This window comes from Canis aureus, chromosome 2, assembly GCF_053574225.1.
Source record: "Canis aureus isolate CA01 chromosome 2, VMU_Caureus_v.1.0, whole genome shotgun sequence".
Classification (NCBI taxonomy): Eukaryota; Metazoa; Chordata; class Mammalia; order Carnivora; family Canidae; genus Canis; species Canis aureus.
The window spans coordinates 60,704,095-60,726,655 of record NC_135612.1 but is presented as its reverse complement, the minus strand read 5'-3'; the positions used below and the strand labels follow the sequence as shown (position 1 = coordinate 60,726,655).

The 22,561-nt window shown below is 54.8% G+C and overlaps 1 protein-coding gene across 33 annotated transcripts in view; it reads left to right on the top strand.

The window, feature by feature from the left end:
- The window catches only part of ABLIM2 (actin binding LIM protein family member 2), a 142,469-nt gene extending 123,765 nt beyond the window's left edge, over positions 1 to 18,704 (top strand). For 31 of the 33 annotated variants that reach the window (XR_013366367.1, XR_013366426.1, XR_013366400.1 and 28 more), the window contains 4 exons: positions 3,959 to 4,013; positions 5,354 to 5,419; positions 5,558 to 5,638; positions 16,800 to 18,704. Coding sequence is in view for 2 of the 33 variants with exons in the window: in XM_077875246.1 (XP_077731372.1) it covers positions 3,959 to 4,013; positions 5,354 to 5,419; positions 5,558 to 5,603 (167 nt within the window). In the remaining 31 variants the exon portion in view is untranslated. Of the gene's footprint in view, positions 1 to 3,958; positions 4,014 to 5,353; positions 5,479 to 5,557; positions 5,639 to 16,799 lie in introns of all 33 variants that reach the window. The other 2 variants (XR_013366364.1, XM_077875349.1) reach the window with 2 other exon arrangements.
- Positions 18,705 to 22,561: the final 3,857 nt, after the last annotated feature.

The window sequence follows — 22,561 nt, the reverse complement described above, 5'->3', positions numbered from 1 at the left end:
CAGAATGTTCTCTGCACACCTGGAACAGCTGTTCCATGACTCAGGGGCCTATGAGGGCGGCAGTCACAGACTGGACCAGCCCTTGAGCCATGTTCGGGGACTTTTCCTCAACATGTGGAAGACAATTGAGGGAGAAATGCTCTGCCTCTGGGGAGATGTCCTCCCTGGTTCATGCTAGAATGACTTGGATCGATGCCCCCAGCACCTGCAGAGAAGGCCAACAGCTGACCCAGACCCTCCAGCATGGATGCGGTCTTCACTCCCTCTCCCAGGACTAGTGAGAGCAGAGACTTGAGCTTTATAGAATCTAGAGCTGAGCCTCAGTGAATGTTTCTCCTGCTGGCCTCCAGGGTGGGAAGCCCGTGTGTCCTGCAGATGCTGGGGGAGTTAAAGGCAGAATGCATCCTCGTGTGAGGATTTGTAGCTTTTCATGTTGCTTGTGTGGGAGATTGCTGAATAGTATTGGCAACTTCGTTTTGGGCTTCTTTTTCCCTGTGAAGGTTCTTTCCTGTTTTTTTTTTTTTTATTTTCAGTCTTTCTAAGACTTTTATGTAATTTTATGCCTATTTCCCAATGGGAGGGCCAGATCATGACCAGCCACACTCAGCACCTGGACGTGGGCACCCACCACTGTCTGTGGCCTACAGTGCTCACAAGCCACTCATTAGGTTGCTTTTGATTTGTGTCTACTTCCAGAAAGGATTCTAGGTGGCATGGAATAAAAAGCTCAGGCTCATTGAGACCAAAAGCCCACAAACACCAAATCACAAAGGAGCAGAGGAGGAAGTTATAAGAGAAATTTTATATCAGAACAAAAGAACATTGTATGAGCAAAGCCTTTGAAGCTTAGCTCCGAGCTTCCTGGTAGCCAGGGTAAAGAGGCAAACGTGACTGGCTGTGTAGTTCTCACTGATGGAAGGAAGGAAATCGGTTCATTGGGGGAGACAGAGGCTTCTGGTTCTTGCTTCGAGAGGGGTCTGTCACAGGGGCCACCAGTCTGTATCCTCGAGCTCATTAAAATGTCCTGACAACCAGCCTGCCACAGAGCCTACTCATGGGTGATGCTCTCCTGTCTGTGGAATAAATAGGGCAGTAGCCACATGCCCCCACCCCCGCCCCGTGTCTTAAGGGAACAACCACTGGTCATCGACAGAAAAACCCTGATGGCAAATATGAACAGACTGAGTTCTCCTGTTGGAGGACAGAGGCTGTCAGATTATAATAGCATAATATGTAATAGCATAGCATATATATACCATATATAATAATAGCATCACACTAGTCAGTGATGGTGCATGGTATCAAGCAGGCGTAGCATTTGAACATTTAAGTGCGCCAAGCAGTGAGGCAGTGCCAGAGACTCTTATGAAATCCAGGATGGTAGGCGATTTGAATATGACATTTGAAATAAGACATGTGGATCTAGTGAACAAAGAAATAATAAAACATGTATGGAGCAAGTGAATAGTGCAAACAGCAAACACTCTACTCGGTATCTGAGAAAAATCTATATCTTTTGAATCAGATTTTCATGTTGTCCAAAAAGCATTTTCAAAATGCTTAACCTATGTGCAAGGAAAATCTTAAAGAAGTGTAATGTTTTCCAATGGTAATGCTGGGAAAGAGCAGTGCTGCAGCAAGCCCCGAGTTCAAATCCCAGCTCTGCCACCAGCTGGGTGTAGGTCTTCAGACAAGTCTCTTACATTTCCTGAGTCTCTACTACTTAGTGTCTTAAAAGAAATTATCCTTACCTCTTAAGATCATTGTGAAGACAGATAACAGAAAACATGTGAAACCCCATAAGCTCTATCGCGTGGCTCCCACAAGAGTAATTGTTATAAAGGCAAGTCCCTACCCCTTCTTCCTTCCACCCTGGTAGCTGCTAAGCCCGTAACAATGGGCCATGAGTGGCCACAATTTCATTCCTCCTACTAACTAATTAATTCCAGTATAATTTTTGAGACGTAAAAGACATGGGTTAAAATGTTTACAGTTCTGAGTATTTGCTGTGTGATCTTGGGCTCATTGCTTAACCCCTCTGAGCCTTGTCCATAAAATGATGATGATCATGCCCACCTCGTAGGCTCGCCGTGAAGACTGTAGAAGGTGTCTGTAGGTTAGCTGGTGCCTACTAAACTCCAAACTAATGAGAGAGGTTAATAATTAGTTGCTTTTAAATTCTCTGGTGCCCCTGTTGAGAACAGTAGGGGAATCAGCCAGGGATGGGCCTGTTGGCATTGCCTTTGTAGGGGTCTCCTGGCCACCCCACCTGTTAAGGAGTGACTGTAAGCCTCCCTCACACCAGAAAGGTCTTGAAGATCCCAGGCACTCAGAGGATCAAGGGCAGACTGCTCTTTTCCTGCTCTGGACTGATCTAGTGCCCCCTCCACCTGGAGGATGCCCTACCCTCTCTCCTGGGAGCCTGTGTCTTGCTGAGAGCCTGGCAGATCAGAGGAAGCTGGTTTTACTGCTAGAAAAGGGAGTGTCTAACCGCCCGAGGTGGCGCTAGTGGCCTGCGTTTTAGTGGCCTGTGATGCAGGGCAGTGGACACTAGAGGGGGGCATCTGTCTTCCGCATCACCGATGGACCAGGTGGGAGAAGGCAAGTGGAGGGCAGGTTTGTCTTGCCTTATGCAAGAAGAGGTTCCCAGACCAGACAGGTGCACCAGGGGGTGCTTCTGGATGTCCTGAGATGTCTCAAAAACTGTTCTTGAGAACCCCTAAGAAGAAATATTCTGTGACCGTTTTAAGAGTTGGGGTTGTGGGAGGTGAAGACACCTGGCTGAGTCTGGGGGAGGCAAGTGAGGCACTTGCCCAAAGGCTCAGCAATCAAAGTAAATAATGTTCTAATGCAATGTTTTTTAAAATCCAAGTTAATGCAAGAAAATCTGTGATGAACAGAACACCAAATGCTTAAGCAGAGACTGGCTCCAGCCCTCCACTTACGTGCTCACCCGACTCACCACCCTTGTCTTCCCTGCTTGGGAAGCAGGACTTTGGGCTGGGGGCTCCTTGGGCTCATTCCCTGCCCGCACCCTCTCCGGGACTGTGCCCACTCCTTGCCTGTCGCTCCTCTACTGCAAGGAAGTGGCGCTTTCCCAGTGGTGCAGTCCAGGGTGACACGTTACTGTCCCCTCAGACTATGTGACCACTGCACGTGATCCCAGAAGTGCTGGCCCAGAACTGCGAGTCCGGGTCAGACCCCGTAGCAGGTACTGGGCCTGAAGGAATGCGGTTCATCTAGCGGCCCCGGGGGCCTGCGGGCCGTGGCAGAGCTTGACTCGCGGTGCACACTCCAGCCGCAGGAGCTGGGAGTGAAGATACGGGGGCTCAGTGCCTGCTTTTTGGGGCCCAGAGCCTCCTTAGTGGATTATGGGATGATTTTTCCAGGTGAACAGAAGAGAATTCCTGACATGGGTGGTGGAGACCCACTGACATGGCAGTCTGCTGCTGAGTGCCATGAACGAGGGAGGCAGGCACCTGAGATGGTGGCCCGTGTCCCCTCGGAGTCTCCCCACCTGAGTGCCATCATCCAGCACAGCCACTCTGTGTGGTGTGCTCCTGGCACTCTAGGCTCTGTCCAGGGGTTGTATGGTGGGGACCCCCCTGGGCAGCTGGGGCCCACGGGGGCTGGAGGGGAACAGAGGTCCCCACGGGCTGGCCTCCACACTGGGCTGAGCCATACTCCTAGAGGATCGTGGGGTGCAGAGAGCAGGCATGTGGGTGCAGCTCAAAAGGCGGGCAGGAGAGCTGGGCCAGGCAGGGTCTGTGCTGGCCTAGAAGGCAGAAGGAGGCATGTGAGCAAATCCCCCAAGTGTGCCCCAGCACGGCCCTTCCAGAGCCGAGGTGCCAGAGGCTCTGGGGTGCCCACCCTCCTCCCACTGGGGCCTGGCAGCACCAAGGCGCGACCACCCGGCCCTGCAACCTGCCTCCTGCCGCCCTCTCTCTTTCTCTTCCAGAATGCCAATCTGGCCCCTTGTGGAGCAGACCCGGATGCCAGCTGGGGCACGCGAGGTACAAGACGCGGGGACCCCTGTGGGTCTCTGGCTGGGGCAGGGGTCACTTACACGTTCCCACAAGCCTCATTCTGAGATGGGCCCCTCCAGGGCCAGCTGGCAGGAGGCTCTGAGCATCACAGCATGGGGAGCACGGGGGCTCGTTTCCACTCGAGGAGCCGGGTACCTCTGTTCTTATGTGACCTGAGGTGCTCCCGCTGCCCTGTCTCAGGAGCTCCCCTTTCTTCTCTTCATCCTTGAGTATGGCCCACCCCGTCCTGATTTGTCTGTCACTCTGGTCACCCCGGGGAGAGGGATGTGTGTTGGAATAGCCGTCCTGAACCAGGACTGAGTCCAACCCAAACACCCACTGTTACATTTCGCGGCAATAAGGAAGGAAGCATTTCAACAAAAGCCCCTGGGGTCCGAGTTGAGTGAATTCAGGTCACATCCTGCCTCCCACTCCTACTGGCTGTGTGGGCCTCCCGGGGCTTCAAACCAGGAAGGTTGCTTGCCCGGAGGCCGGTGTTACTGAAGGGACCCCGATCGCATGGCAGGTGCCTGACCGGGGGCTTTGCTGGCTCGGAGCCCCTCCTGCGCGGTGCCGTGCTCACTCATTCCTGTCACCCCGAGGATGGTGGGGAGCGTGTGCTCATGGGCTGGTTCACGCTGGGCAGCTGGGGGTGGCAGGTCCCTGGGCTCAGAGCCGGCATGTCAGGATGTCGTGTAGCATCTGGGAAGTTTGGGGACTGGCCCCTGTCGCCTAGGCCTTTTGTCAGGGTCTCCCTCCCAGGAAGAGCTTGCGGCCCGGATCCTAGGGGTACTGCTTTCTGGAGGGTTCTACTTGCTCACAGAGGCCCTTTTAACCACACGGGTCTATTTTTTGACATGACATTGTTAGTTTGGCAGAAAGGCCTTTTAAAGAGCTAGCATGCGGAGCTCAGTAACGAAAAAGCAGGAGCTAGGTCAAGAAGGTAAGACAGTAAGAGCCCAAGGGGTCAGACCCTGCGAGGCTGTCAGCCTGTGCAATGCCCCCAGAACTGCCCTGGAATGTCCGCTCCACAGGTGGGTAAACTGAGGCAGGCAGCGCTCTCAGGACAGCCCGGACCACCAGGGAGACATTATCACGCCCAAGGAGCACAGCGCTGTGTCCGGCTCCCAGTCTGGCCTCCAGCCTCCTGACCATGCCTCCTGCTCTCCGTTTCTCTCTGGAGAATCCGCTCTCCGAGGACGGGAGCCCCAGGGCAGGCTGCCGGGGGTGGGGAGGGCTGTCCCCAGGACGGGCCTGCTTCCACCTTTGGGACGAGTTTCCCGCACTGTCTAACCCACGCCCTGTGGCTTCTGCTCTCTGTCTTACAGAATACAAGGTAAGAGGGGCTGCCCGCTGCCACGCCGACCTCTTCCCGCCACGATGCACCGGCCCAGGTTAAAAGTTCCTTTTGTTGTGTTTTCCTATGAAATGTGTATGTCAGATGCCCGCGCAAGTATGTACCTCTCCGTTGGCCTTTGGTCCCAGCCCACGCCTGCTCTCTGGGGTGAGCCTGTACTTTCTTCTCCCGACAGATCTATCCTTATGACGCCCTCATTGTCACAAACCGAATTCGTGTGAAACTGCCCAAAGATGTGGACAGGACGCGACTGGAGGTAGGAGGGCATCTCTGGTGCAGGGGCTGGTTCTGGCCGGGTGGTCGTCTGCAGACACCTGTTCCCAGTGTCCACACGCATCACCCCCAAGTCTTCTTGCAACAGGCTCAGAGCCAGGGCCCCACATTGTTCCAAAGGCTGATGAACGGGGGTGTGCGCCCCCACAAAGAGGGCTTTCCAGACAGCTTTGCTGTCTGCTGCTGCATCCGGGTAGGAAAGGCTTCATGACCATACTAAGTCAGAGGGGCTCATCTTTGCCCTAAGCCAGGGGCTCATCAACACCCCTGACTGGTGTTGAAAAGACCATCACGATCCATGGCCTCTAGTTTGACCACATTCATGCCAAGCTAGAATAATAAGCTGATCTGTGGGGAGCACATGTAGACTTGAAAGGCCAACAGGACGTGAGCTCAGAGTAGGTATTTGGATAATATTTGTTGACTGAAAGGACTTTGCTGAGCACTTGCTATGAGCCATGGTCCTCCGTGGGTCACCACTGGCCTTGATTTATGCACCTTTAATCCGCACAATCATCCTACCAAATCATCAATGTCCATCCAAGAGATTTCACCTTCTGAGCCCCATTGTCCTGAATGTTTTGCTGCCTTTTACTGACCGTTTTGCTAGGTATGTGGGGTCTGGAGGTCTCTGAAGACCCAGGACCATGCCCCAGGACCAGGCACATGTAGGTACGGGGAGAGGCAGAGTGCATGTCCAGCCAGTGCCAGACCTGCCAGACTGCCCACCCAGGAAGGAGCAGGAGGGGCACAGACACAACCATGGGACACCCAGCAAACATGGTAGGGCTGCCAGGAGAAGTCGGGTCTGAGCAGAGGCTGGGTGCATCCATACAGGACTGCCATCTGAGATGGGATGGATGGAGGCCCCCGCAGGGAGCACTGGGGTGGATAAAGGGACATGTCCCCTCCTCAGCAAGGAACAGTAAGCTGGTCTTGGAAGAAGGGATGGGACTCTCAAACCAGCAAATAAGGGAGAGCATTGGAAGGGTCCTCCAGGCCAAGGGATCTGCGAATAAGAGCTTCAGGGGGTGGGGGGCTTCAGGGGGTGGGGGGCTGCAGGATATACCTGGGCAACTGGGGAGCCCTCACGGTGATGCTGGTGAGGCACCGACTTCCAGTACTAACTGGCCTTAATCTACATGCCTTTAAAATGAAGATACTGCTGTCTCCTGGGTGGGTCACGGGGCTCCTTGCCCAGGGCCCAGAGAACAGCATCCCCGAGGGGGATGGGCATGGGGATGCTGGTGCAGCTACAGCCTTGTGCGGAGGCATATCTGTGTCGACCCTTTCTGCTGCAAGTGATGGGAGCCTGACCCAAAGCAGAAAGGGGATTAACAGCCATATGGTTGATGGGTCTCTACAGGAGTGGCTCGGTCCTGTCTCAGGACCAGTGCCTTTCCCCGACTCCTGGCTGTATGTCCTCTGTGTGTGTTAGCCTCATGGATAGACAGACTTCTACCTCACCTCTCCCAGGCTCAAAGCCTCCACAGAGGAGATCTAGTGTGCCCGGTCTGTCTTTCTCCCCCTCTCTCCTTCTCTCCTCCTGGCCATGCCTTATCTCCACTGCTGGGTGGGTAATCTGACCAGCCCTGAATCAATCAGCTTGGTTGGGGACTGTTATGCCCCTCTGGCCAGTCTTGGCTACAGGTCCACCCCTGGAGCTAAGGGACAGCTCAGAGCTCTGGAACCTGGTAGCAAGTGTCCACCTGCAGGGAGGTGGAGCACAGAGGCTGGAGATGAGGGGGCAGTAAGGCCCAACGAGCCCACAGATGCCACAGTCAGGCTGCACCCACCAAATCCTGCCGTCATCCAGGACATCAGGGCGTGTACCATCAAAGACAGATGGTACAGGAGCTCCTCGTTCAGGAGGCTGTCCGTTTAGTAGGACATTTGGATCTTACTCCACAGAAAAAGGAAAGATCCTTGAAAAGTTCTGACCTGTTGATATAAGCACAGGTCATCTGTGGGGTCAAAGAGGCTGGGGCAGCTAAGGCCAGCTGAGAAGCAGGTGTGCAATCCAGGGGAGCAGGGAGCTGCTGGGCCCCTAGCTCCAGGCACAGCTCCTGGCACGTGAAGGTGCCCAGAGAGTAGGTGTGCACACAGGAATCTGGGAGAGCTGCCGCACAGTTCAGGGGGTGCTGCTATAGGGAAGACAGGGTCCTGGGCAGCCTCTGCGTGGGGCTCAGGTATGACAATCAATCCCCACTTTCTCTGTAGGGGACATGCTCTTTGTCTCCTGCTGAGTGGACTCCTTGTTAATTGTGTGGTCATGTCCCCAGCCTGGAGGGTGCCTATTTGGTGTGTGTCTTTGTTCTTTAAAGGGCCAGGCCCTGTGGGTTGGTAGCTCTCATCATGAGAGCTGAGCCCAGAACAAGATGCCTGGGGCTCCTGGCATGGCACCGGCCCTGGGGCCCAGAGCCTGTTAGGACTAGCTGTTTCCCTCTTGGGACTGGGATATATCCCCTTTTCTTTTTGCTAAATACAGAATGAAAAGTGCCAAAAAAAAAAAAAAAAGAATCAGAGCTGCAAAATAGTGGTTAATGTCTATAAATACTTCCTTTGAGCAAACTCTGAGGTCCGGGTAATGGGTTTAATCATCCATTCTTCAAGAACACACCCAAGGGTGCGTCTCCATAATCACTGTCCTCTCATCTCAGCCGAGCCGGGCAGCAAGCTGTAAATGTTACCAGCAGTGGGGCACGTCCTACATTCTTTGGGGCTTGGAGCTGGGAGGTGAGCCAGGAGTGGCGTGGGAGGGGCCACATCCCAGCAGGACAGGAGGGACCCTGATGTTTTTATTTCAGGGGAGAGAGCTTTATTTTTAATATAAAAACAATTTATAACTCTTGTAGAACTCCAGAAAAATGCAAAGAGGAATGCTCACATCACATGGAATTCCCCCCCCTCCGAGTCCTAACTCCTGCTAATGCTGTGCTGGACAGGATTCCGGAAATCTCTGTTGGCACAAATACCCGAGATAGCTGACTCTGATTTTTGATACGTAGATTCACACTGTTTATGCAGTTTGATATCAGCTTTTTTTTTTTAAGATTTTATTTATTTATTTGAGAGAGAGAGAGCTCAGAGGCAGAGGAAGAGGGAGAAGCAGACTGCCCACTCAGCAGGGAGCCCGATGCAGGACTCAGTCCCAGGACCCAGGATCATGACCTGGGTCAAGCTCAACTGACTGAGCCACCCAGGCACCCTGATGACAGCTTTTTTTTCCTCTTAAGTGGAATATTTTTCACACCAGTTAACATGGATCCTCTCATCCTTATAAATGGCTATGTGGTGGTCCCATGTCCATACTTGGGAGGGTCTGAAAGGCCAGGTGTGGTTCTGCTGGTGCCCCACTAGCTGGAGCTCGGTCACGTGGCAGAGCTTTGCCCACGGCAGGCTGGGTGTGTTGTGTGGCCAGCAAGAGGAGAGGACGGATCTGGGTGGAGAGCCAGTGAGCCCAACACCTCTGTAGGGCATCTCTGGAAGGAGGACTGCTCCTGCTGCCAGAGTGCTTCGCTGCCTCTGTCATTCATTTGCTGAGTACATGCCAGGCACTGAGCTGGGTCCTGGGATGTGTGAGGAGCAAAAACCGGCACAAGCTCTGCCCTCCCAAACTCAGTCTGAATCAATCAACTGATAATCCAAATGAGTGCATGTACTTATATACCAAGATGAGGGCTCTAAAGGCGGGGGGGCGGGGGACATTGGCCATTAAAAGTGGGTAAAAATTAACTGGGTGTAATAACTGTTGTGTGTGTATGTGTGCCCGCGCATATATGCATGTGTGTAAGGTGAGAGAGGTACACAGAAAGAGCATCCCAGGGAAGAGCAGACTGTGTGTGCAAAGTAAGCAGGGCCTATTTGAGGAAGAAGTTTAAGGAGGCTAAGGTGGCTATACTTGAGCAGGGTGAGGGTAAGAATGGGACCAGGCCTTACAGGACCCTGGGCTGTGTTAAACAGCTTGGATTTTAGTCTTAAGAACAATGGCTTTTAAGTTAGGGGACTCCCTGATGAGGTTTGTAATTCAAAACAACAATGAGGCTGTACTGTGAGGCCGGGATTGGCTGTGTGGATGCAGGGGGGCTGTTTGGGGGCAACTGGGTCATCCAGGCAGGACATGCTGGCATCTTAGGACATGCAGGCAGTGTTGAGGTGAGAATTGGGTGGATTAGGGATTTGGGCACCATCTGGGAGGTCAGGGTGGCAGAAGGGGTAATGGAAGGTGCAGTGTGATGAGGGGCAGGGACATGTCTAGCATGCCTCCAGGGTGCCGGGATGGGGTTGTGGGTGTAGTGGCGGCCCTGCAGTGGAGTGGGACGAGCTGGGCCCCTGATGATGAGGGACACTATGAGGCTTGGCCAGGGACATTCAGGATGCTTTAACCTGGCAAAATGAAAGGTGCCTGATAGGTGCCCATAATGCATAGTAGGTGCTCTGAAAGTGCTGGGGACACGTGGAGGAGGAATGGTGGTCCTCTGCAGCTCTGGAAGTGTGGTCACAGAGAAGTGTGGTCAGATGAACCGTGTGACCCCAATGGGCAGGGCAAGGGTCAGCAGACAGACTTCCTGGAGACCCACCTGGGGCCCGACTGAATGCTGTTCCTGAGATCCAGGGCTCTCTGTCCTGGAGTAGGAGTCCCCGGTACCTGAGGGCCTCATGCATCAGAGGATCCCAGGCTCTTCCTGCATTTGGCACCTACCCTTTGAGGGTCTGCTTCCAGGAGCTTCCAGGCATGGAAGGAGCCTTGACTGTCCCTGGCAGACTCAAATATCTTGAGGCCACTCCCTGCGCACCCCTGCCTGGCACTTGCCGGAAGACATCACCGTTCCCTTAAACTGTCAGTCTCTTGCCAGGCAAGAGTGACATCCAGATGCAGAGAGCACACTGAGGGTCAGGATGACCTGGGTGTCATGCCCCAGCTCCTCAGCACACACTGAGGGACATTCTGCTCCTTAGGCAGGACGCTCTATCAGCAAGCCCTCCAAAGAGACAGAGCCAGGAGGGGGATCACTAGGGGAGTGGGCACACAGACACAGACACGGACACATTTTCAGGAATGGGGTCACGTCGCTCTGGGCACCGTTAGCTCTGAAATCTGTAGGGCAGACTGGCAGGCTGGAGACCCAGGCCAGAGCTGACACTTTGAGGCAGAATTTCTCCTTTGGGAAGCTGCAGGTTTTGCTCGTAAGGCCTCCAGCAGATTGGATGAGGCCCCTCTGTCACTGAGGCTAATCTTTACTTACATGAAGCGCATCTACAGAATATCTTGTAGAAGCCCCTAGACTCGTGTTTGGCCAAGCAGGCAGGCACTGTGCCTAGCCAGGCCCCCACAGAAAGGGAAGCCATCATGGGAAGCAAATAAGTACAAAAGGGCCTTCTTGTCTGACGGCGGGCCTGGGGCTGGTCCAGGGAGTCACTGGAGGGCCGTCTAGGGTTTGTAAATGCTCAGGTCCATGGGTAGGGGAGCGGCCCTTGCAGAGGAGTCTTGCAGTTTCTTGACTGCCTCCACCAGACCTTGAGGCTAAATGCACACCTGACTTTGCTCAGACAGTAAGAGCCCAAGTCGGAATGTACCTGAAAAATAAGGACCTCATAGTTAAGAATACCTCCTTTGTTGAAAGTCATCCAACCAGTCCAGCGAGAACCTGATAGGCTGAAGGCAACAGCTCTGTGTGTGCCCCTGAGTGGGCGCAGGTATGTGTGAGAGATGGAGCTGTACCAGGACTTCCGGGGCTCCCAGGTCCAAGCATGCGCAGCCCTCCCAGGCCAGGCAAGTGGCAGGGATTGTAGGGATGGAGGATGGGGAGGGAGGAGGCAACCACAGGGGAGAGTACAGTAGGCTGGTAGAAGCCCACTGCATGGAGAGGGGAAGCAGTATGACAGGGACATGTGAGCATAGATTTGGATTCAGGGGTACATGTGACCAACATGGATTGTCCCTGGAGGAGAGTGGGGGAGCAGGCTGCACCAGCAGCCCCACCTTGCCCACCCTCATGGAGCTGGGAGCCAGATGAGGTCAGCAGTGACAAGGTCAGTGATTAGCTAGGACAACCCAGGAGGGGCCCTGGAGGAGGGGACATTGAGCTGGAACCTGTAGGATGAGGAGGAGCCATTGTGTGAAGTGAGGGAAAGAGCATTGCGCGCCTGGGGTGGCATAGAGCCTGACATGTTCTAGAACCCACCACGGGGCAGAAGGGTGGTGAGAGAGGTGGGCAAGGACACGTGATGGTGATGCAGGGCCTCGAGACCACCTGACGGCCACATCACTCTGCCTGGCATAGCCTGTGTCCCTACCACACAGGCTCTGGGAGAGGTCACGTGACTGTGTGTGGAGTGCTTCCAGCACTACTCAGGCACAGACAAACATTCCACCAACGGCAATGGCTGTTGTCATGATGACAATGATGTCGTTGTGCTGGTGATGTTGTGATGATGATGATGATGTCATGATGATGATGATGATGCCATGACAATGATGTCATGCTGGTGATTTGTTGTGTTGATGATGTTGTCATGATAATGATGATGATGCCATGATGACAATGATGTCAGTGTGCTGGTAGTATTGTGATGACAATGATGTCATGATACCAAGATGATGATGTTGTGACAGTGATGTCATGATGACCATGATGCCATGATACGATGATGTCATTAGCAGAGGCTTCCCGCTAAGGGGCTGAAGCTTCAGAGTGTGGGCCCCACTAAGTGGGACACCTCTGCAGCAGCCCCCCCCTTCTTGCAGACTAAGCCATGTGAGCTAGCAGAATTGCACTGTGGAGCCTAGTCCTCTACAGAAAAGTGGCCCCTCACTGGCCCAGGAGAGGCAGGCTGAGCAGGCCTGGGGCCTGAACCCCTAACCCACCCTGGGGAGCCCACCCGGTGCAGGGCCCAGCAGTGCCTAGTGGGCTGGGTGGAAGGAGTGGGTGAGGGTCAGCCAGGCCCCTCCCAGAGGCACGGCTGAGCATGGAGAAGTGAGGGACTGCTGGAAGTGCCCTGCAGGGGTAAAGGCTGGAGGAGAGGCAGGCTGGTCCCAGCAGGGTAACCTGACCCTACTAGAACAGAGGCAGCACCACCCCAAGGGGGCTCTCCAGCCACAGGGCCTCATTCCAGGCTCCCAGGTCCAGCCCTATGGCTTCCTGGTTGTGTGACCTCGGGCAAGGCACATGACCACTCTGAACACGATTTCCTAAGGCCATAAAATGAGAAGGGGAATCTCGGGATGTGAGGTTGGCAGCAAATGTGGTGAAGGTTCTCACCCAAGCCTGGCCTGTGGTCCTCGGTCAGTGCAGAATTGTGGGGTGACAATGGGCCTCAAGGCGTCCACGGAGCTCCCTGACACTGGACGCCAAGACTGTATGAGTGACGTGTTTCTACCGGGATGGGTCACCTCACCAATGTGACCCAAAAAAAGCTGGGAATCTCTGCCCACTAGGGTGCCTGCGAGCACCCCATGCTGGTTCCTGGGCCCAGGCGTAGGAGTCCCCGTCCCTGCCCGGGGTGCCCATTATTGAGGAACCGCAGCTGAGGCCACTCAGTGGGTGTCGGGCTGCTCCTACTGTTAGATTTTCAAGAATTTTGTGTGCTGGTCGTTAAACCCAGCCACTCCTGGAAATTTTGCTTAACTTGCAATGACATATGTTTAAAGAGAAGATACTAGATACTCAAAACTCAGCCCTTCCTAACTCCTTTACTAGTTAGCACCATCCACGCCCTGGAGGGTGAGAGCACCTGTACAGGAGAAACGTTCTAGGGCCGTCTGCTACTGGACTCCTCTGCCCTTAGTGACATCATGTTGGCAGCTTGAAATGGGGGTGGTGTGAGTCTTTATACCATGGAAAGAGGCCTGAGGCTCTGGGAGCCTGGGGTAAGGGTGCAGTCAGGACAGGAGTCGAGCTCCAAAGTCAAGTCTGAGCAGTGAACCGGAGTTGCCTGGACACGTGAGGAGGGGCTGATATTCCAAGAGTGGATAAAGGCACATATTCCCATTTTACAGAGTCATAACTGAGGCCAGGTCAGTCAGCACAGCTGGACAGGGATAGAGCTGGGACTGGAACCCTGCTGTGCCTGCCTCCTGGGCCGGAGGTCTTTGCATGATGCTTCCATGGAGGGTCCTATGGAAGCAGACCCCCAGCAAAGCATGTAGGGCCCCTGTCATGCTGCAAAAGTGGCCTCCCCAGGGGGACTCCTTGGGGAGCCCACTGCACCCCAGGAGTGAGGCTGTGCCAGGATGAGGCCAACCCATCCCTCTACAAAGGCACCACACCCTGGGCTTCCTTCCTGCTCTCTCAGGAAGGAGCTACTCTGTGCCTGACCTTGGTGGCAGCGGGGGGAGGGGAGGGGAGGGTGTCAGGCCGCCTCGTCTCCTGCAGAGTCTTCAGGAGCCAAGGCCAGGGCAGTTGGCTTGGGGTTAGAAAGCTGGCTCCAGCCGCTGGGGTCAGCCGTGCCCCACATGTCCCCGTGCTACAGGACACAGGGTGAGTCTACCACATGACCTGGAGCAAGTTTATCTTGAATGCCAGTCTGAGCAGGGCCCTCAGCTCCTACTCACCTAGGTGGCAGTGGAGACGCATCAGGCAAGCTCTGACACTTGGGACCACACAGCTGGAGCTGAGGGAGGGGAGCAGGGGGGCGCAGTGAACAGGTACCCAGCCAGGCATTCCTCATGTGACCCTTGCCTGGCCCTCCAGCATCCTCAGGCAGCCAAATCCTGTTCCCGCTCTGCAGATGAGGTGGGGGATCCCTGCAAGACTCTAGGACTTCCCCTTACCTCAAGCATTCCCAAACCCAGCTACCATCACCCACCCTGGGAGGCATGTGACAAACACAGGCACCTGGGCCCCGCACCACCAAGCCTACCCTGGTGGGTTTCCAGGGGCCCAGCATCGTCAGCTCTCACAAGTGCCCTAGGTCATTGCCAAGGCCTGTGGGGCTGGGAACTGAGCTGGGCCCCAAGTAGAAACCTCCCGCTCTCTCCTGATTGCACCCTGCCTTCCCTGCCCGGGAGTGGGCTCCTGTATGCAGCAGGAATGCAGGACCGCATCACCGGGGTTATGAACACTCACCTCAGGCTCTTCCCAGCCCAGACCTGGGCAGGGTTCTGTTGCCCCCACAAGGAGCCTAAAAGGAGAGAGCCAGCCTTGCATCTCTTCAGGGGCCTGGGCTGGCCTCCCTCCCAGAGAAGGGTCGGCTGCCTCTTGCAGCCCGGCTATGTTCAGGCCCTGGGGACCAATGGCCTATGGGCAAGCTCCATGACAACTCCTCTCTCCTGCCACCACTCTGCCACCTGTCCCCTGTGTAAAGTCCTGAGGGTGGGTGTTTCCATGGCCACAGAACCTGGGCTCTGTGCAGCTTTTCTGACTCTATTCTCAGGGCATCTTGGTTCTGAGAGTGAAGGTGAGGTGTGTGGCACCTACAGTGCCAGGGCTCAACGGCTCCCCAAGTGCCCCCGGGCTCCTCTGACAGGCCTCCAAGCTGCCACTGTCTCCCTCACCCTGGCTGGTAGGTGGGGGGCCCCAGGCATTGGGGCCATAGTCACTGCTTGGCACTGCCCTCCCCGCCCCTAGGGTGCCACCCCTCTCCCCTCGTCTCCCTCCTTCGGATCCTCAACCTGGCTACACCTCAGGGCCCTTGAACAGCTCACCATGGGGACCACTGCCCACTCTGCAGGACCACCTTTGGGCACTTTTCTGGTTCTCCCCATGCGTACCCACTGAGAAAGCACGGTGAAGGTGTCCGCCCCAGCACCAGCTTTGGGCTCTGGACCATCCCTGGATCACCTGCATGTCTGTTAACACCCCCAGGGGCCTATGTCCCTGGCCTGTCCATGCAGCCACTCAGTGCTGAGAGCAGGAGGAACGAGTCTTCCTCTTACCCTTCCTTCTTCAATCTTGATTGCCCCACAGTGATTGGACAGGTTGTGATTGGTACCTAGTAATAGGGTGCTGTTGTCTGATGAAAATTCTGTGTCTCTGTGGACCAGCCGTGGGTTCCCACGCCATGCAAATGGTTCCTTTCTGGCAAGCACCAGGATCTCTTCTGTTTGCAAGCTCAAGATAGCAGCAGGCAGCTGGCCTCGTCCTGGCAGAGACTTGCTTGATGGGGTGCTTCTGTTTGTGTGTCTGTGTGTCTGTGTGCATTTGTGTCTGTGTGTGCAAGAACATGCGCGCTGAGAACTCGGGGCCCAGAATCAACTAGGAGGGCCTTTTGTGACTCACACAAGGCTGAGGGGTGTCCTGCCTTCCCTACTCTGTATCATGCTGGCCACTGGTCTCCAAAACCCAGTGCCTGCCACATTTTCGTGAAGGTACGTGTGGTAATGATCGATGTCAATGATTTCCATAGTCCTCACCCAATGTCTTCACATCCATTTTCCTCTGGACCATCACAGGCTTGAGTATAAATACATTTGTTTTAAAGTCAAGGAGATCACATTTGGGGGACAAGAGTTATTTTCTTTAATTGTAAATTTTCCCTAAAGTTCACCACGTTCACCATTTAAAGTTTAGTCGTCAGCGGCATGTAGCATATTCACACTGCTGTGCAACCACCATCTCGATCTAGTTCTGGAACATTTTCATCCCCTCAAAAGGAAATGCCATCCCATTAAGCAGTCCCTGGCAGCTGGTCATTTGTTCCCGGTCTCTATGGATTTGCCTGTTCTGGATGCTTTGCAGAAACAGAACCACCTGCTGTGTGGCCTTTGGCATGTGGTCTCTTTCGCTTGGCCTCCTGTACGTCTTACCTGTGCTGCTGTGTGCATCAGGACTTGACTACTGTGGCTGGACGACACGCCACTGTGTGCACAGACCCCATTTTGTTCATGCATTTGCACTTCAATGGGCAGTTGGGTTGTTTCCATGTTTTAGCCACTGAATAATGCTGCTGTGAACGTGGATGTGCAAGTACCTGTTAGAGTCCCGGGCAGTCGGGTCCCTAACCATGTCTTTCTCTTTAGGTTTGGTTATATGCGCTGCAGAATGGAACAGCGAGGATGCAGAGGGAACGTAGCGAACTAGAAGGCCCCAGGCACGCAGTGGGGAGCCCTGCCTCTGGACAGCCTAGCAGCACAGAGCTGGCCAGGCAGCGCACATTGCAGAATTGCTAACTGCTCCTCTCTGGATTTTCCTGTTTGTTTGCAGAGGCACCTGTCGCCCGAGGAGTTCCAGGAAGTGTTTGGGATGAGCATGGAAGAGTTTGACCGCCTGGCCCTCTGGAAGAGGAATGACCTCAAGAAGAAAGCCCTGTTGTTTTGACGGCCGCCAGGGTGCCTGACCACACGCGTGCCAGCAGCAGAGCACGGGGCACCTGGCGAGAACCACGAAAACCCTTCCTCTTGCACCTGGCTCTGGCTTCTCTGTGTCCGTGAGGGGCGGGCAGTGGGCCCCTGGAGAGGGCTGGGCTGGAGGCTGGGGCAGGAGGGGGTCCCAGAGTAGGTGCAACCACTGTTTCTGCCAGCAATGCTCCTGCCCCTAGTTCAGAGCCCGGACGCCTTGCTTTGCACTGCTCCTTCCCCGCTGTTGCTTGGCATCAGGGAGATGCTGCAAAGTAGCTGTCCCAGGAAATCAAGGAACATTTCCCTGACCATGCAGCCCACCCTTCCGACCCCCGTGCAGTGCCCCAACCCCTGCACTAAGCCCTGGGGGCACAGAGGTGCCTGAGACTTGGGATTTGAGGAGGTTTGTCGATGACAGATGCTGACACAATCATGGGTGGGTGGGCAGATGGCTCCTGGGGCCTGCTCACCCCCCACCCCTTGCTCAGCCCCGGGGAGGCCCGGCCTTGCACACAGACGGGCCAGGCCAGGGAGAGTGCTGCAGAGCACCCAGGGCTGCACAAAGTGAAGTGTGGGGTGCATGATTTTTTTGCAGCCGCTTGTGAGGAGTCTGGTTTTAGGGACAAACGTCAACCTGACAGGGTACTGTCTGCCAGGGCCCTCCGTGCACTGCATTTTTCTTCCAAATCATCCCCTAGATGCCTAAATGATATCTTTAAAGTAACACAGAAGTTTTTATTTTATTAAAGAGCATAGCCTACTTAAACATAAGACGACATATATAGAGTTCCATTTTACGGTCCCACGGAAGGGGAGCGCCTCCAGCCTTATTCTCCACTGTTTGGATCTGTGTGGTTTTGCTTTTTGGTGTGCTCCTAACACCTAGGGCTCCTTGTTGGTGTTCTTTTCATCTTTTTTTTTTCTTTTTCACCTGTCACACGGGTGCCCTTAAAGGCAGCCCTTGGCCATGTGATGCTGTTTGTAAGTATGTGTGAAGTGTAGCCACCACGGTCTGCCTCGCTGTCACTCTCCACGTCTTGGAGACAAAACATCCTCTTCTGGTGGCCAAAGCCCCGGAACAAAGGATTTCCATGCACCCAGCCGAATAATACCCAACTACCCAACATAGCTCTTGATCTGCCCTTTTGTGATGTGGCCTGTGTGGTGCCTGCCTCCCTCCCCCCCCCCCCCCCCGCAGTGAAACATGACCCCCCACCCCCTGGGGGTAAAGTGTCTTCTTGTGTGCGTGGTCCTGAGACAGGCACCTGCCCGCTGGGGAGGGAGGAGGGAGAGCCACCCTCTTCTGGCCTCCAAGGTCAGCAGGTGGTCCTGCAGCAGAAGGCTTGGCCGGACCCCCCACTGAAAGGTGTCCGTGTCTGTAATTAGGAGATGGCAGGGTGTGCTGCCTGTCACAGGACGCTTGTACAGTGAGTTCAGAGGCATATGAAACACTAGGAAGGTGTCACCAAAGTCTGTTTCCCTGTCTTCTGTGGAGCTGTGTCCCTCTGTATGTCCTGGAGGTCCTGTCTGTGAGTCAGCGTTACTCAGATCCTTCCAGCCTCACCACACACCCTGTTGCGCATCGGCTTCCCACCAGCCCGGCTCAGCCAGGGAGGCGAGTTTCTAGCACCTGACGCACTTCCCTCCATTTAGCAGCCTGAGCCCGAGCAACTGGAAACCCCCGTTTTCTCATTAGTGCAATGTTATGTCAGCTCCCAGGGGAGCCTTGGAAAAATAAAGGACGGTGTATCCTAACTTGTGAAGGTGAAAACCATTTCTCCCAGGCGTGTGTCATTTCTCAGGACATGGGCCCCTTCTGCTGAGGGAGCCTGGGGAGAGCGTCTGTGGAAGGGGCAGGGTTCTACGAGTGGGATCCCTATTGCATGGGGACACCATAAGACACCCCCCTCTCAGGAGGCGGCAATTTGGGAGCACTTCCCAGTCAGCACTGTGCACTGGTGGTCCAGAGGGGCATGGGACCTGATCCTTGCCCCTGCTGGGGAGACCAACAAGCAAACAAAGACAACAAGACTGACTCCTCTGGGGAGGCCCCAGATACACCCCAGAGGTCAGGAGATGCTTTTTGAGAAGGTGCTGGCCAAACTAAGCCTTGACAATTGAGGAAGCATTCCCAGCGACCAATGAAGGAAAGAGCATTCCAGGCTGAGGGAACAGCAGGAGCAGACACAATGAGCTAGAGGCAGCGTCCTAGGTTCTGGAAACTTCTGTAGCTGGCTATGCCTTGGACCACAGGGCTAAGGAAAGGAAGAAATGCAGGTAGGGCTCCCACGTGGGAGGGCCTGGCAGGTCTGCCCACCACAGCCACCCATGCTGTTCTGGGATTAAATGTCTCCTAATCTCTGTTTTAGCCTGCTCAGACTACAATAACAAAATGGGTGGCTTAAACCACAAGCACTGATTTTTCATAGTTGCGGGGTCCAGAAGAGTCCAAGGCAGAGGTGCCGCGGTGATTGGGTTCTAGTGACAGCCCCTCCCTGGCTGGCAGACGGCTGCCTCTTACCATGTCCGCACTTGGTGGACACAGATCATGCATTTTATCCAACTCTTCTCCCTACGAGGGCACCGTCCCATCGTGAGGGCCCCACCCTCATGACCTCATCACCTCCCCGAGGCCCCATTGCACAGGGGGTCAGGCTTCCACATACAAATCTGGGGGATACAGACATTCGGACTGCAGCACTCTCTAATCTCATTACAATGAGTGTAATGACTCTTGTGAACCTCGAGTGTTCCCCTCAAAAGCCGGTCCACATGTGCCACCGGCCCATCTTGGTAAATGACACAATGTACCCTCCCCCCTCTGTTATGGAACTCAGAAATAGGTGTGCTCCCCTCAGCCCCCAGGACCACCCACCAGAGGCCCTGGTTCCACTGCAGATGTCCCCTGGCATCTCTCCTGCTCCGCAGACACAGTCATGGGATTGTTCCCAGAGTGGAAGGTAGCACTTTTCCCCCGATGGCCTTGGGACACAAGTGTGCACCTGGCTTGTCCCAGGCAGACCTGGACATGTGGTCACCCTGACCACGCTGAGTCCACCCTCACCTCTCCCTGGACAGATGCAGTAGCTCCCTGGCAGGCCATTCCCAGCCAACAGCCAGGGCCCCCACTCATCACCTGCTGTGAGGTCCTGGTGTCTGTCCTATTTGTTACAGCCATGAGCCTTTCTTTGGGTTCCCTAGGCAGCAAGTCTTGAGCTGCTGCACGTGCCCTCCTTCCTCCCAGGTGAGGTCCCCTCTACCTTCGTTCTGCTCAGACGTTCCATCAGACAAGCCCCTTGCAGGCTCTTTAGGAAATCTGCTCCATGCCTGTGCCAGGACTCATTGCGCCCACCCGCTGTCTACACACGGCCTCTATTGATTGACTCTTTCCCTCCAGCACCTGTAGAGCCAAGAGGGCTGATGGTTTTATAACAGTGCTCTGCGCCCCGGGGATGTGATTGGAACATTCGGTTAGGAGGCTGGGGCCCACCTGGACACTGTGTTTTCCCCAGGGTGGTCCTTATTTCCCAGAGTGGAAACCCATCCACCATGTAAGTGAAAGATGGATCATTGCAGAGCTAGTTCCCATCCCCGTTGTATCCCCCTCCCTGACCCCCACCTTCTGGGGGGGGGGAAGAAACCCTGGTGTCGAGGAGGCAGCTCACCTGTGCTGCGTGCTCTGGGACCCAGCACAGCCCCCCTGGGAGGACCTCTGTGGCTAGCGTGCACCCTTCCTGCAAATTTAACAGGAGAGGGTATCCGTGCTATCCTGGTGGCCACCAGAGGCTGCCAGGCTGTTACCCAGTTAGGTTTCATGAATAGAGGCTGCCTTTTCTTCTGCCTGAATCCAGAGGTCCAAGGAGCATTCCTCAGCGGTACCTCACTCCTGAGAGCTCCCTTCCGCAGCCCTGCCTGCTGGCAGCAATTCCTGCCTCTGCTCCTCGAACATCTCTGTTCTAAAGCTTATGTGCCATGTCACATCCTCTGCTCAGGAGCCCATGGCGATCTGTCTGTAGCACACACTTGCCCATGCCATTCCCTGCCTGGAGACCTTCCTGGGGGGACCTCTGTGGCTGCTCCCTAACTCCTTGACAGGCATCACCTGGCCACCGATGACCTTCACAGACTTCCTCCTTCCCACTTACCTCTGTTCCTTAAGTAGCAACTCCCACCTCCCTCCCACACGCAGCACCACCCTTTGCAAAGGCTCTTTCCTCTGCCTGGAATGCACCCACCTAGCAAACTCCTATTCATCCTTCAATACCCAGCTGAGACACAGTCTTCTCAGCCAACTTCCATAATAGGACCCCTCCCCCAAACTGTTATCACTCTCCCTTCCGTCCAGAAAGAATAGTTCTTCAACAAATATTTACTGAGCTGGGCATAAGAAAACAGAAATGAAAAAGACACTGTCCCTGACTTCCAGAACCGGTCACAAACTCATGGGGGAAATGTACTGTGGACTGAATTGTGTTCCTTAAAAACCTACACACTGAAGCCCTCACTCCCAATGTGACCATATTTGGAGATGGGGTCTAGAAGGAGGTAATTATGGTTAGATGAGGTCAGACGTGGGGCCCTGATCTGATTAGGGATTGTGTCTTTTAAGAAGAGGAAGAAAGTTTCCTAAAAGGCCATGTGAGGGCATAGCAAGGAGGTAGGAGTCAGCCAGGGAAGGTCAGAGTGAGAAAGATGGAAGGAGCATCGCAGGTCAAGGTCAGGGGACAGAAAGTGGCCTGTTGCCCCTAGGACCTGCACGGTGTGGCTGGGGTGGGGCGTGTTCCCTTCTCTGTGCTCCACGGTAGCCTGGCTGTACCTGGTTTAGGACATCTCCCCTATCAGCTCATCATTATCTGTACCCTGTGCTGGGGAGATGCTGTCCTGCCCTGCCCAGGCCTGTACGCAAACACCTGCATCTCTGGCCATGGGATCTGCTCAGCCTGCATGAGGGGCAGGCCCGGGGTGCCAGGAGCTAATGCAGTTTCGAGAGCAGCTCTCAACCAATAAGTCTTCCCAGGCTGTCCCCCACTGAATGGGACAACTCTGAGCTTGTCCCAACCAGGTTTGAGACCCCACTGCCCACAGCAGGCACCTGCTCACACACACACCTCCCTGGGCTCATTCCCTTCTTTCCTTGACTGTCCTTCCCCTGCCCTGGTGCTCCCTGGGATCTCCTCCCACTTAAATGGCTTGTTCTCTGTCCTGGTTTCTGGGTCTACTTCTGGGGATACCTGTCTTTCCTCCCTCAACTCTGGCCTCACCTACAGAGGGTAGAAAGGTGCTCCTTTTATAGCCAGCACAGGAGGAAACACAGCTGTCTGGCATAAGCATCCAGGGCCACGGAAGGTGGGTGGGTGATCCCCACCACTGCTCCTGCAGTAAGGCGGGGGTCCTATCCCATGCTCGAAGCCCCACTGCCTATCCCAGAAGCATTGGGGTGGGCTCTTTCTCTCTCTAGCCTACAGAAAACACTTTCTGCATCCCAGGATGGATTTTTCTGGAGCAAGTGCCCACAAGAAGCTGCTGGTCTATGGGGACCTGTAGCTTTCTGCTAAGAGCCTCTGGCAGGACAGAGTGACCCTGGACTGGGGAGGAACAGGCACAGCCTCTGTCCTGGCTGAAGTAACT